Source organism: Microcaecilia unicolor, chromosome 4, assembly GCF_901765095.1.
Source record: "Microcaecilia unicolor chromosome 4, aMicUni1.1, whole genome shotgun sequence".
Classification (NCBI taxonomy): Eukaryota; Metazoa; Chordata; class Amphibia; order Gymnophiona; family Siphonopidae; genus Microcaecilia; species Microcaecilia unicolor.
Window position 1 is genome coordinate 43225202 of NC_044034.1, and position 15598 is coordinate 43240799.

General features: G+C 41.8%; 1 protein-coding gene across 8 annotated transcripts in view; it reads right to left on the reverse strand.

Moving 5' to 3' along the window:
* Positions 1-1416: 1416 nt before the first annotated feature.
* Positions 1417-15598, reverse strand: part of SLC36A4 (solute carrier family 36 member 4) — a 121061-nt gene continuing 106879 nt past the window's right edge. For 7 of the 8 annotated variants that reach the window (XM_030200173.1, XM_030200172.1, XM_030200170.1 and 4 more), the window contains one exon: positions 1417-3460. In XM_030200173.1, coding sequence (XP_030056033.1) covers positions 3150-3460 — 311 coding nt within the window. In that variant the 3' untranslated portion in view covers positions 1417-3149. Of the gene's footprint in view, positions 3461-8999; positions 9062-15598 lie in introns of those variants that run through there. The other variant, XM_030200176.1, reaches the window with a different exon arrangement.

Sequence of the window (15598 nt, forward strand, 5' to 3'; positions counted from 1 at the left end):
TATAACTTCACCGTACAGCACCGGAAAGGCAGTGAACACGGTAACACTGATGGCCTCTCCAGAAAGGAAGAGCTAGAACCACCCTGACGCTAGACTATCAAGACCCAATCACCCACCCCTCAAGCACTCACTAAAAGTCATAACTGCCATTAATGGGGGGGGGGGGGGGGGGGGGGGGGAGAAGGGGGTCTGGGTATGGTGGGAATCAAACCCGGGGGATCCAAGTTCGATTCCCACTGCTGCCTAACAGTCAGCAGTGGGTTGAGATCCTTGGAAACCAGGTTAAATTCCCTCTGCAGCTCCGTGGGAACCTTGGGCAAACCACTTAGCCCTGCATTGCCCCAGGTACAATATACTACTTAGATTGTGAGCCCATTAGGGACAGTGCAAGTACCTGTACAACTGTATGTAAACCATCTTGATGCACGCTCGAAAGAGACGGTATATCAGATTCATAAATGATAAGAACAGGAATTGCCACAACTAGCACTTAACATTTTACTTTTAATATGCCTCAGATTTTCATTCTAAGTTTACTATTGAAAGCTGTTTGTTTCTGTTTTGCTAGATAAACAAATTTGCATTGCAAACAAATCATAATAAAGCTAACGTACTACAGTGTCCTGATATTTTATGAAAACTTTATTGTATACACCAACAGTAGACACTATGAAATGCAAATCAGACAGTGCATACCTGACCTATAAACATTATTGTAAAATCTTACCACCACCTTATATTTCAGGGAATTTTTTTAAGGGAGGAGTGAAATAATGTGTCTATAAAGAAATTAGCACATATTTTGTGATGCAGTATAACAATTTACCTAGGTTTACAAGCCAAGTAGACAACTAATACAAAACTAGGCTGCAATTGCAGCTAAAATGCAGCCAAGAAAGTTTACATGAGCTCCTGCACTGTGTCAATATATGCAGCTGAAGGACACGAATAGGTGAGTGTTTTATAATCTATGCATGTGCTTCACAACTCCATCTTGCACACTGCTCAAAATCCTCTCCAGAACACATCTAATCTGTGGTCACAGAAAAGTGCACGTTTTTGTCACCATGTGCTCTTTTCCAACTGGTATAAAATAGGCCTTTCACGCATATGCAACAGGTTTTATGGGGAAAAATTCCTTCCAAAAGCTACCCCTAAAAGTGCTAAATCAATAAAGTGCACAATGCCTATTACACTTGGAAAAGCAATTATACTCTTCAGTATGTTAGAGGCCTTAAGTTACATTTTCAAAGGCTTGCAGAGGCTACTGCATTCATCTAAACATAAACTGCATTTTATAGTTGACCGTGTAGGCTGAGGTAGAGAGGGAGGGGATCAGTAGCATGAACCTTGTTACTATTTGGGATTCTGTCAGGTACTTGTGGCCTGAAATAGCCACTGCTGGAAGCAGGATACTGGACTAGATGGACCACTGATCTGACCTAGTCTGGCTATTCTTATGTTCTTATTCCCCGGATTCTATATATGGGGCACCAAGTAGCGCATGTTAAAGTGTTATTGTGTGGCCAATTTATGCACGCTACTCAATTAGTTAACAAGCCTATTAGAGTTGATAATTGGCTGATAATGACCAATTATCAACACTAATTGGAATTCAGATGCACATCTTTTTAGGTATATTCTAAAAAGAAGCACACGTACATTCTAGCACGCACAGCCAAAAAGGGGGCATGGCAATGCTTCAGCAAGGATAGTGACCAGAACAGCTAAATTTGACCATACCACCCCAGTTCTGATGAAACTCCATTGGCTGCCAGTTAAATGGCGCTCACAATTTAAGATTCTGACACTAATTTATAAGTGTCTGAACAATGAGGCTGTCAGTTTGGCTGCTCCATTACGAATTTACTGTCCAAAAAGGTCCCTTCACTCTGATAACAAGTTACTTGATACACCTACTGTGAAAATATATACGATTTGGAAAATCACAGATTGAGAATGTTTTATGCGGAAGGAGCAAGGCTGTGGAATTGGCTCCCAGATCAAACCTGCCTACTGAAGAACAATGGTTAATTCAGAAAAAGTGTGAAAGCATTCCTTTTTAGGGAAGCCTTTGGTATTGATCTGGAGGCTTAGGGTTGTTTGCTGTGATTTTGGCTTGTTTTGAAGGAAGAGCAAGTCTTGTTATTGATCTGTTTTTATTGTGAATGTGAAAACTGAAAACCACCTATAAAGTTTGATAGAGCAGTACAGAAACTGTGTAATAAATAAATAAAAGTGTGGACGTGTTGGGGCAATCAATCAAATCTATGCACATGGCTACAGGATTCAGGGAAGCACACCTAGGATTTAGGAGCAGGCATTTACACCAGCTTGTCACTGGCGTAAATATCTGAGCCGAAATCTAGGTGCATCCATCCGGCCCATGCGCTATTCTATCAACAGCATCAACATGTAGACATGACTTACAGAATAGCACTAGGTGCATAAATCAGGCAAACCTAGATTTTAGTCACCCTATATAGAATCTAGCCCTATATGGTAAAATATGTTTGCTCTGCAGCAACAGTATTCCGTCAAACGTAAGAAATAGAACCCAAGAACAGTAATTTTCAATCATCCCTATGAACCATACTGACCCATCAAATACTGGTTCAGATATTTAACTCCCTTTTGGAAAGAAAAAAAAGCGTTAGAGTGTTTCAATATAGGATAGTCAGTTAAGAGAAGCCACAGAAATTTCCTATAATTGTAGTTTATCCTAAATAAACATACTCCCAGATTCTAGCCACATGGTCAATTTTCCGGAAGTGCTCCTATTGCTTTGGAGGTTGGGTTGTTTTTTTTTTTTTTGTACCAACATGTCCTCAATTTCCAGTCAAAAAGTCTTCATAGTAATTTAGCATTTGTGATAACCTCTAGTGTTTTCTTTCATAGATGTTTTACATGGTCATATTCATAAAAACAAAAGGTTTCTTTTTTTTATTATTATTATCAGGTTTCAATGATATTGTGATATTGAGTGGGATAAGGAGGAAGGAAAAGTATCACAAAGTATATCCTGGCTCTTCAGGAAAATAATTCTGAGTTATGGTACGCTTTTTATTGCAGGGTTTGTCAAAGCTAGATCTGCAATAAAGTATAATCCAAGGCAGTTGCTGAAGTAGAACAACTCTGTTCTTCCCCAGTTAGTTGAAACCATCTCCAAAATGCGTAACATTATAAGCTTCAGGTGAACTTTCTGTGGAGTTTGCAGAGAAGGCTTGTGCCACCGGATAAATGATCTCTTCAACGGTAGCATATGTTCCAGTTATAAAGCCAACAACTCCGAGGACTGCTATAGAGATATCCTTGAGGATAATCCATGGACTAATGTTGAATTTGTAAAATGTAATTATATTAACCAACGGTGGCAGGATCAGTGCTAATGTACTACTGCTCACAGCTCCAACGAATGAAATCACCAAATCCAGACGAGGGATCAAAACTGCAGTGGCACCTAAGCAAACAAAAGCACTGTTTTTGTAATTGTTCAACAGAATCAACCCTGTTTAATTTTTGTAGCAGTTTATAAGTAGATGCTACAAGCTAAGGCAGAAAATCACATGACAATTACATTTGCTTATTGTACATTTGATGTAAAGAAACATATTTATTAAAAAAAACACATTTTAAAATTGCTGTTTAAAAAGAAATCAAATCATGCTCAAACCTTCTGGTCTCTATCTGGATAATTCAGTGTCTGTTTCATTATTTCTTCCTTAGTACTACTACTTAACTACTACTTAACATTTCTAGAACGCTACTAGGGTTACGCAGCGCTGTATAGTTTAACAAAGAAGGCCAGTCCCTGCTCAAAGGAGCTTACAATCTAAAGGATGAAATGTCAAGTTGGGGCAGTCTAGATTTCCTGAATAGAGGTATGGTGGTTAGGTGCTGAAGGCGACATTGAAGAGGTGGGCTTTAAGCAAGGATTTGAAGATGGGGCAGGGAGGGGGCCTGGCGTATGGGCTCAGGGAGTTTATTCCAAGCATGGGGTGAGGCGAGGCAGAAAGGGCGGAGCCTGGAGTTGGCGGTGGTGGAGAAGGGTACTGAAAGGAGTGATTTGTCTTGAGAGCGGAGGTTACGGCTAGGAACGTAAGGGGAGATGAGGGTAGAGAGGCAAGGAGGGGCTGCAGATTGAGTGCATTTGTAAGTTAGTAGGAGAAGCTTGAACTGTATGCGGTACCTGATCGGAAGCCAGTGAAGTGACTTGAGGAGAGGGGTGATATGAGTATATCGGTCCAGGCGGAAGATAAGACGTGCAGCAGAGTTCTGAACGGATTGAAGGGGGGATAGATGGCTAAGTGGGAGGCCAGTGAGGAGTAGGTTGCAGCTTTGACCAGCTGTCCCCATTTACTGTTCAGTTGTCTTTCACTTTTCATTGCTTTCTTCTCTCTCCTGCTCTATTTTTCCTATCCTTCCCATTTCTTTCCTCCTGCCTATATGCTTTCTCATTGCATGGCAGAGTGCTACCTCATGCAGTGTCCCTTTCCTATCTCATGTATTTCCATTTCTTGTTCAGTTTCTCTCCCTCTCTTGTCACCTATCACCTCCAGATTATCGCCCCTTGATGATTCTTATTCTGCTGCTTGTGTAACGGTTTTTTTTTTATTTTTTAACTTTGAATGGCGCATTTTCAAAGCGCTTAGACTTACAAAGTTCCATAGTAACCTATGGTAAGTCTAAGGACCATGTTTATCGAGGTGCACTACCGCTTTTAACGAATGCACAAAATTAGCATGTGATAAAAAAAACGCTAATGTGCTTCTAGCGTAGCTTAGTAAACAGGACCCTAAGTGCTTTGAAAATGAGAGCATATGGAGCTCATTTTCAAAGCACTTACACTGACAAAATTCCAAAGATTACTATGAAACTTTGTAAGTCTAAGAGCTTTGAAAATATGCCTCTATGTTTAGTAAAGTGCAAGAATACAGTTACTGGTGTGGCAGACGTTAACAGCTTTGGCTTCAATGCAGTAAGGGATGCATTAGAACACCTCATTAAGCGTCAGCAGTCAAAATTCTAACACAAGCATTAAAAAAAAAAAAATTACCTCTCATACAATAAACTAAGGCCATTCAAATCACCTCAGTGTTAGAAAGCGTGCACTATCAGAAAAACCAGGGCACACCACTGCAGTAATAGGCAGCTCTTTGCTGCATCAAGAATAAAATGAGTCCCTTCCTGTCGGTGTGGGAATAGGGACTGGCTCATATGCAGACAAGAAGAAAGACAATTTAAAAAAACAACAGTTTTCTAGACTTCATCTTACACACACACCCACCCACGCCGCAGCCATAACCTGTAAAGTTTCCCTGGTGGCCCAGTGGGAAAATGACAGCACCAGAGGCAGAAGTGAGAGGGCCTTGCTCCTGCTTTCCAATATTTGGAGGTAGGCAGTGGTGTACCTACCTTATATGGCACATGGGGCAAAGCACGAGCACACCCCCTCCTCCCAGCAAGGGGGTGCGTGGAGCAGGCATGCACTGTAGGCTCTGACGGTCCCTGTGCCCTCAGATGTCAACTTCCTGTTCCAGGGCAAAGGACCGACAGAACCAACAGCGCACCTGCTCCGCGCACTCCCTCGCCGCCACCCCCACCACTCCACCCTAGGTACACTAGAGGAGGTAGGTTAAGGATCTGGGGCGGGGTTGGAGGGAGAATCCAGGTATCCTCTTGGGCCACCAGGGATCTGTGGCTAGCAGAGGTGAAGTGCCACACTTTGGGGTCCTTTTTACTAAGGTGCACTAATAGATTTAGCACACACTAATGATTACGATGCACTAAATAATAAGACAGCCATTACATTCCTAAATGTGTTAGTGCACCTTAGTAAAAGGACCCCTTTATCTCAAATGACCCTTTTGCTCCCAGATGCATCCCTGAGCTGGTGTAAAGATTGGCAGGCAGATTATCAAAAGCCCCGCGCTGTTCCAAACTAAAATAGCGTTGGAACAGCGCGGGGCGCTATTAGACCTATGATCAGAGATAATACATGCAAATTTAAGCAGCGCAATTATCTCTGATTAAGGGGTAGCAGTGCGGGAGAATTGTGCCTGAGAATGTGCTCAGCACAATCCTCCCGCACTTGTTTGACAGGTCTGGGCTGGAGACCAATGAAAAGAGAAGGACGCCCATCTTTAAATCGGAAGATGGACGTCCTCAACTGCCCTGCTGCAGGGACGGCCAAATTTCAAGGGGGGTGTCGGAGGTATAGCAACAGGGCAGTTGAGGACGTCCAAAATTTGGACGTTTCTGCAATGGGCAGTTAAGGACGTCCAAAATTGGATGTTTCTATGAGAAAGACATCTTTCTCACGGAAACATCCAATTTTGGATGTCCTTAACTGCCCACTGCAGAAACGTCCAAATTTTGGACGTCCTCAACTGCCCCATCACAGAAACGTCCAAATTTTGGACGTCCTCAACTGCCCTCGCTGGCAGGTTTGCTGTAGGGGGGAACGGGGGCCTGCCAGCATGCAAATGCATGCTGGACAGGGCTCACCATTTCTCCCCAATGATCTGCAAACCCTAACGCCAGCTCAGAGCTGGCGTAGGGTTTGTCGCGGCCAGCGACCCAATCTTTGGTGTGCTGGACACTGATCATTGGGGATGAATGCGTTAAGCGCTGATTAGCATGCATTTGCATGCTACTTGCACTAAGAGCCCTCGAGCACATTGTTTCACGCTCTCAAGGGCTCTGATCATGGGGAGGTAGCAAACACCGGCGCTAACAGCCTCTAGCGTCGGCGTTTGCTTTTGATCATCTGCCTGTCAGTGCCTAAAAGAAAGAGAAAAAACACCCACACATGCTAGATTTTAGCACATTTTTTAAACATCAGTAACAATTTCTTAAGGTCTGTTATAAAAAGTAGACCGATACACATATATAAAAACAAAGAAATAATTTATTCAAACCAAGATAAAAGCAGTACCCGACGTGGCTACGTTTCGCCCTCAGGCTGTGTCAGGGGTAAAACTAAAAATCAGGGGTGATCAACACACCCCTTCAAAAAAAGCTGTGCTTGTCAACAGACACTGCTCTGGATCAAAGTGCAACAGAGCAGTGTCTGTTGACAAGCGCAGCTTTTTTCGACGCAGCCTGAGGGCGAAACGTGGCCACGTCGGGTACTGCTTTTATCTTGGTTTGAATAAATTATTTCTTTGTTTTTATATATGTGTATCGGTCTACTTTTTATAACAGACTTTTATGTAGCAAGTAGACTGTTGCCTTTTGTGTTTTTCTTTTTAACAATTTCTTAAGGGGCAATCTGCATATGTTTTGCATGCCAGCTGCACTACGCTTTAGCGCAGTGGTTTCGTGTCGATTTTCTCATGCTAATATTTCTTATTGCATTAGTAGTAAGATTAGCATGGGAAAAATCTAGAGTAAACCACTGTCCTAAGGAATAGAGGAGGTGCAGCTTTACTCCATCAGTAGCAAAGTAAAAGAAACAGTGCCACAAGCTGCAGGTCTTTCTTTTTATTGAACAACCAAGCCAGATTAAAGGGTGTTCCCCTACCAACTTATTTGCTTGGCCACCTTCTACTTTATTAACTACTGGCACTTATCTTACAGGTTAGCAGGATACTGCCTCAGAGGTCAGCACAAGGTGTTCTACTAACTAACTAACATTAACTAACATTTTTAAAGCGCTACTAGGGTTACGCAGCGCTGTACAATTTAAACATAGAAGGACAGTCCCTGCTCAAAGAGCTTACAATCTAAAAGACAAGAGAACAATCTAAAGACAGGTGTACAATCTAGAGGACGAGTGAACAGTTAATCTGATAGGGTGGATAGATTGGGGCATTCTATATTTCTCAGGCGGTTAGGCACCGAAGGCAGCATTGAAGAGGTGAGTTTTAAGCAGAGATTTGAAGATGGGTAGGGAGGGGGCATGGCGTATGGGTAAAGGAAGATTGTTCCAGGCATAGGGTGAGGCAAGGCAGAATGAGCGGAGCCTGGAGTTGGCAGTGGTGGAGAAGGGTACTGAGAGAAGGGCTTTGTCCTGTGAGCGGAGGTTACGGGCGGGAACATAGGGGGAGATGAGGGTGGAGAGGTAGTGAAGAGCCGCAGACTGAGTGCATTTGTAGGTAAGGAGGAGGAGCTTGAATTGTATGCGATATCTGATCGGAAGCCAGTGAAGTGACTTGAGGAGAGAGGGGTGATATGAGTATATCGGTTCTGGCGGAATATAAGACGTGCGGCAGCGTTCTGAACGGATTGAAGGGGGGATAGATGGCTGAACAGTGATTGCTGAAAAACTGTGCCTAGCAGGTGATACATGCTACACACGTGTGCTCAGAGTCAGAAAGAATGAAGAACTTTGTAAATGTTTTTTTTTTTTTCACAAAACTCAAATAATGGAAAGCAGGTAGTTTAGTTAGCTATGATTAATAGAACTGTAGTTCATAATGAAAAGCACAGCTGGCTTTTTTTTGTCTGCTTAGATAAAAAGCTTACCCTAATAAAACATATATAATCCTAAGATACATCTGCACATAAAAGATAGCCAGATTCAGAGGAAGATGTCCATCTGGGCGCACATCTGCATTCATATATTAATCTCCTCACACAGTGGCAATCTTTCAGCATTAGAAGCATAATGTGTATAACGGGCACAGTGATACAAAACCCATGGAAATATTCCATGCATCACTACAGAGACATCTAACATAGATACAACTCCTCTGCATTTAAACCTTAATAATTTATTTTCAGCCGAAGAAACACAGTGGATCAACAAACTTAACAGGAGACATTTTTCCCTAAGATGCCTAGCAGCAAGATACATAGGTAATTTTGTACCATCCTGACTCATACTGAATTTTCCTAGAGAAACTACCCAGGCGGTTTCTTTTCAAATATTTATCACAACATGCACTACAAAATATTGGCAGATGAACTATATGCAAGAAAACACAAACATCTATGTTAAAAGTTTATAAATGTGTACATTCCCCCCTACCAGCAACCTTATCACATCTCTAGAAACGTCCCGTTTTTGAGAAGCTAGACATGGTGGGGGACCGGGAATAGCTTCATACCAGGGTGGCTAAGTAAAATATTTAAAAAAAAAACAAAAAACCTATTTTATTAAGGCACATAACACAGGCACCCAGCACTACCCCTATTAGGACACCCATGCTCAGAAGGTATAAAAGTGGGCACAACATGCATGTACCCATATATTTTACAAAACATATACATATGTTGCAATTTTAGTACATAAGTATTGCCACACTGGGACAGACCAAAGTTCCATCAAGCCCAGCATCCTGTTTCCAACAGTGGCCAATCCAGGTCACAAATACCTGGCAAGACCCCAAAAAAGTTCAATATATTTTATGCTGTTTATCCCAGAAATAAGCAGTGGATTTTCCCCAAGTCAATTTAATAATGATCTATGGACTTTTCCTTTAGGAAGCCGTCTAGACCTTTTTTAAACTCCGCTAAGCTAACCGCCTTTACCACATTCTCTGGCAACGAATTCCAGGGTTTAATTACACGTTGAGTGAAGAAATATTTTCTCCGATTCATATTAAATTTACTACTTTGTAGCTTCATTGCATACCCCCCTAGTCCTAGTATTTTACCCCTGTTCTGTCCAAACTATACCCCAGGAACTCCTACAGGCTGTCTTGATCAAGCTTAAGTGCATGTAGGTAGCCACAGCACCTTGTGTAAAACATTCAATACATGCAGAAAATGCTTTATGAAATTACTCTAAAAGAGCATTCGATAAAGGGGTGTCTCTTAGGAGTCTATTCTCTTTTATATATATATATATATATATATATATATATATATATAATACTAGCCTAACCAGGTATATGCATGCTTAACATTTAGGCACAAGCACTTACTCCATTCATAGAGCAGGTGTTAAGTGTTGGTGCTGAAATACTGGGCATATGTGCATAACTTAAAGAACTGTAGAAGCTACCCATGTATGAACCCTGCCCATGTGTACGCCCTCCTTGCAAATATGTGCTACGTAAGTTAAGTGGGTATTTGCAGACCAAGGGGGGTGGGGGAATTATCAACATGGGCCACCATTAAGAAGGGTTATATTACCACAACCCATGCTATTTTAGTACAGGTCCTATTTTATGCAATGAGACCTAGTTACTAATAACCCAGGTTAACAGCAAAATAACTCATCTTAACGGTAACCCACACTGATAACTTCCCATCTAAGCTGCAACAGATAAGTAACTTCACTGTTTCTGAGGGCAGGCATGATATGTGGTCCTCTCACATGAGAATCCTAGCTACAGGCTGCTTTTAACAAAATAGGGAAACAGTCAAACATGTTTTATTGCCAAAGGCCAATTTCCCCTTTTTAAAAAAAAAAAAAAAGTTTATTTATTTATTTATTTCTACAATGGCAACCTGGAAACAACAGGTTGAAAAGTGAACACTTGTATCATGACACAATGGTACATTTCTCTTTCTTCCATACACACTTAAGCACATTGGAACTCAGGGTCAGACAAGGTAAAGTGTGTCTCAGTAACGTGAGCCTCTATGTGTGAAACTGAAGGCCACAACATCTGCATTTTCAAACTATCTTTTGTGAAGAGGTTTACAGAACACTGCCCCTTACCCTTAGGAAAAGTCCCCCGATAGCCTGGGCCAACTTAAAAACAGTCCCTCTGATAGTCAGGGCCACCTTAAAAGAACTGGCCACGCCCCAGGAGGAAATGACCCTGGAAGAGTGGAGCCCAGACCTGGGAGTATAAATGACAGGGCCAGGCTGAGGTTAAGGAGGCCCAGGGATAGAAGGGTTGAATCCCCAGCATATGATGCTGAAGCTACGGTTCCATAATCGCAACCTGGCTGAGGTAAGTCATTTGTTATTGCCAGACTGAACTTTGTAAGCTTTGCTTTGAAGGTTGGCTGGAGCCAGACCTGAACTTCGACAGAGAACCAAGAACTATCACACACTGTATTTGACCTACTGCCAGAGGCTTGCTTACAACTGAAAGTACTGGACTGCAGAAGTTTCCTAGCCTACATCTCAGGCCCTGTGAAAGGAACAGGCTTGAGGATACTTATTTTGGTTTTACCTCTTTGTCCGGCTGTGTTATTTACCAGCCCACCCCCCAAACCCTCGCTCAGGGTCTCGCACTTTTTATGCAGTTTCAAACAGTAACATTTACTCATCAGTCTTAGCAGCATGGAAGATATGGTACATTAATACTGTAAAATGTACAATCGAAAAATATTCACTGTTCCTTCTTTGTTCAGTATTATTTTCTGCAAATGATTATAGTAAAATTGCAGCTCTTCTCAACTCTTTAATGCACTGATTATTCAATCATATACTGAAATATAAATGAAGAAAAGATGTTTTAAGACACTCTTCTTTAATAGCACCAACCCAAGAGCATAGAAAAACAGAATTGTGGTTATTTTCTCTGGCATAATGTGTTCAGGCAAGCTCTCCAATAGACTAGCACGACAGACCACAGACGCAAAGGGCCAGATTCCACATAACGTGCGGCAAGTAGCATGCATTAAATTGTGCATGTTGCCAATTTACGCGCACTACTCAATTGGGTAATGAGCCAGTGATAATTGGCCAATAACATCCAATTATCATCACTCACTGGCAATAACTGGAATTTACTCACATTTCTTTTTAGGCATATTCTAAGAAGAGGACTGCGTAGCTGGAAAGGGGGCGTGGCCATGGAAGGAGTGTGGGCACATCAGGCGCATTACTCAAATTTATGTGCATGGTTATAAAATTCGGGGGAATGTGCCTACACTTAGGTGTGGGTATTTACACCAGGTTTTCAGTGGTATAAATGGCCGCGGCTAAATGTAGGTGTATTCCCCGGTCCTATGCTATACACCACATCTAACTTTAGGCACGTTATATAGAATAGCGCTAGGCACGTTAATTGGACACATCTAGATTTTAGATGCTATTTACAGAATCTGGCCCAAAGTGTTCAAACTAAAGGCCCTGTTTAATAAGCTATGCTGTAGGCGCTCTAGCATTTTTAGCGTGAGCCTTCGCTGGAGTAGCCCCCACACTCTGGAATGCACTGCCTGAAAGGCTCCACTGAACACAAGACTATCTCTACTTCAGGAAGCAAGTGAAAGCTTGGCTCTTCAACCAGGACTTAGCTGAGATCATATTTAACCATCTCTCTGACCTTATGTGCACCTTTCTTTAAATTAGTCACCTTATTTTCTAACTCCTCTTACCTATCTATATCTTAACCACCTCTCTGATCTCATGTGCAATTTTCTTTAAATTAGTCACCTTACTTTCCAACTCTTCTTACTCTCTTACCCATCTATGGGCTAGGTTTCCTAAGTGGTGCTATGCGCGCGTTAGCGTTAATGCATGTAAATGGTGTACGTGCATTAAACGCTAACGCACCCATAGAAATGTATAGGCATGCTAGCGTTTAACGCACCTTAAATTTACAGGTGCATTAAAAACGCTAATGCACCTTAGTAAACATACCCCTATATCTTTGCTTATATCCTACACTGTCAATCAAAATGTTCTATTACGTATTGTGTTGACATTGTAAGTAGTATACTATACCATACTTTGTATTGTTATTTGAATATTTTTACTGCTGTAATTGTCTATTTCTCATGTTGGATTCTTACTGTACACTGCCTTGAGTGAATTCCTTCAAAAAGGCCGTAAATAAATCCTAATAAATAAAAGCATTTAGACTTATAAAGTTACGTGGAGGGGCATTTTCGACAGGGATGTCCAAGTTTTGATGACGTCCTCGCAAAATGTCCCCATCCAGGGGTGGGGAAACCCGTATTTGCGAAACAAGATGGACGTCCATCTTTCGTTTCGATAATACGGTCAGTGACGCGCAAATCCTGAAATTTGGTCGTCCTTAGAGACGGTCGTCCCTAGACTTGATCGTTTCTGATTTTCGGCGATAATCGAAACCAAGGACATCCATCTCAGAAACGTCCCAATGCAAGCCATTTGGTCATGGGAGAAGCCAGCATTTGTAGTGCACTGGTCCCCCTGACATGCCAGGATACCAACCGGGCACCCGAGGGGGCACTGCAGTGGACTTTATAAATTGCTCCCAGGTACATAGCTCCCTTACTTCGTTTGCTGAGCCCCCCAAACCCCCCCTAAAACCCACTATGCACACCACTACTATAGCCCTTATGGGTGAAGGGGGCACCTAGATATGGGTACAGTGGGTTTTGGAGGGCTCGCTGTTTCCTTCACAAACGTAACCGGTAGGGGGGGGGACAGGTCTGGGTCTGCCTGCCTGAAGTGCACTGCACCCACTAAAACTGTTCCAGGAACCTGCATACTGCTGTGGTGGACCTGAGTATGACATCTGCGGATGGCATAGAGACTGGCAATCAATATTTTTACAGATGTTTTTTTGAGGGTGGGAGGGGGTTAGTGACCACTGGGGGAGTAAGGGGAGGTCATCCCTGATTCCCTCCGGTGGTCATCTGGTCATTTCGGGCACCATTTTGTGCCTTGGTCATAACAAAAACACGACCAGGTAGAGTCATCCAAGTGTTCGTCAGACACGTCCTTGTTTCTTTCGATTAAGGGTTGAGGATGTCCTGTTAGGCACGCCCAAGTCCCGTCTTCGCTACACCTCCGATACGCCCCCTTGAACTTTGGCCGTCCCTGCAACGGACAGCAGTTAGGAACGTCCAATTAGGACGACCCTGTGTGGACGCCCATTTTCCGATTTATGTTGAAAGATGGGTGTCCTCTTTCGAAAATGAGCCCAATAGTAACCTATAGAACTTTGTAAGTGTCAGTGCTTTGAAAATAAGCCCCTTAGGAAAACAGAATTTAAAACAGATCATGGCCGTAAAAATGATACCACTTACAGAATGCACCAGACAGTATCACTGGAAAGCAATCATAGAACCCATGATAAAAGGCACATATCTTTTGCCATTGAATGACTGTACTGTTAAAATAATATGTGGCAAATTTTCATTTAATCACTGCATTTGACTGAGGTTATGATCCAAGTAATTTAGGGGCCCTTTTATTAAAGGGAATTAAGCCCTTAATGTACGTTTAGGATGCGAAAACAGGCTATCGTACAAACTCGTTAAAGCATTTTGCTGTGTTTTCCCTGTTTCCATGTGCTAAACCCTGCATTATTTTTTTTGGAAATTTCTGTTTCTGAGGGGACATGGTATGGACCAGGAATGGGTGTTCTTGTGTTATCTAGCTAGCGTGTTCTGATGGGAAAAGGAAACGAGAAGGGGATGGGATTTGATAGACCGCCTTTCTGTGGTTACTATTAAAGCAATTTGAACAGTATATACAGGTACTTAGTTTGTATCTGGGACAAAGTGACTTGCTCAGAGTCACAAAGATCTTCTGATTAGCTTGTGTTAACTGGATAACACAGGAATACATAACACCTCCTAACAGGAGATGGTAAATGCTCCCACGGGTTCTGCACGCTAATGGGAACATTAGTGCATGATCTGCAAGAAAAACAAACAAACAAAATTACCTATAAAGTGCTGTGTTAAATCTGGGCTTAGTGAGTAAGAAAATCAATATTTTATATGCTGAAAAGTAAATGTTTTGGTCTTCTATACATAAAGGATTTATTCATAGTCAGCAGCTGTGTGATGGAACGAAGGACTTTTCTTCTCCATTCCCAAAGAGATAACTGATGCATTTGTTTTAAATTGTATAATAACATTTCAAAATGTTAAAGTTGATTTGTACGTAACATGTGGATTTTGTATCAAATGATGCATGCAGTTTATATGGGTCAGTAATAAAGCAGCATTTTAAAAAGGATGTTCAAATCAGAAATCAGATATCGACTCCACTAGTATTTTAGAACAGCATCTGCCAAAGTAGAGCCTGTTCTAAAATATATGGTGCAATGGACATCTTTGGCCAGTTATGTGCAGCAAGAACATCAATTTTAGGGAGAAAAAAAGTCATAAAGCAGGCATACAGATGTTCCTTCCACAGATCATGGTAGCCAGTATGTTAGAGGACCTCCTGATTAATTTTTGAGTCCTCAGGTCCCTGAAGCAGAGAGGTGAAACGCTGGCCATCGTGGAACCTGTATGAGGAAACACTTTTTTGACGCAGCTTAAGATGAGTCATTTGCTCAGTGTCGATGTTTTTGCTTTAATATTTATTATGAAAGACTGTTAAAGGAGATTTTTCTGCCTATGACTGGTTGGCACTTAACAGTTTTTTTTTCAAAATATACCTAATTGCACTGAGGCTTTTCCTCCTTTATTTTTTGAAATTAGATTTGCTTTCTAGTAAAGAGGTGGCTTGTTTATTGTGAAGGTTTTTGAGTTTTCTTTGGTTATTTTAACACGTCACAAGCCCCATAAGTGCCATTGTTTAAAAATACCATCTCAGAAGCCAAAATAAGATGTATTCCACGTATCAAAAAAGGAGAAAAGGGCAGGCAGGCCAAACAACAGTTGGCATAGTTAAAAGGTGAGGTGAAGGAGGCTACTAGAGCCAAAAACACATCTTTTAGAAAATGAAAAAAACCAGAAGCAGCATAAACACTGGCAAGTTAGATGCAAGGCACTGATGAAGGCTAAAAATTAATTTGAA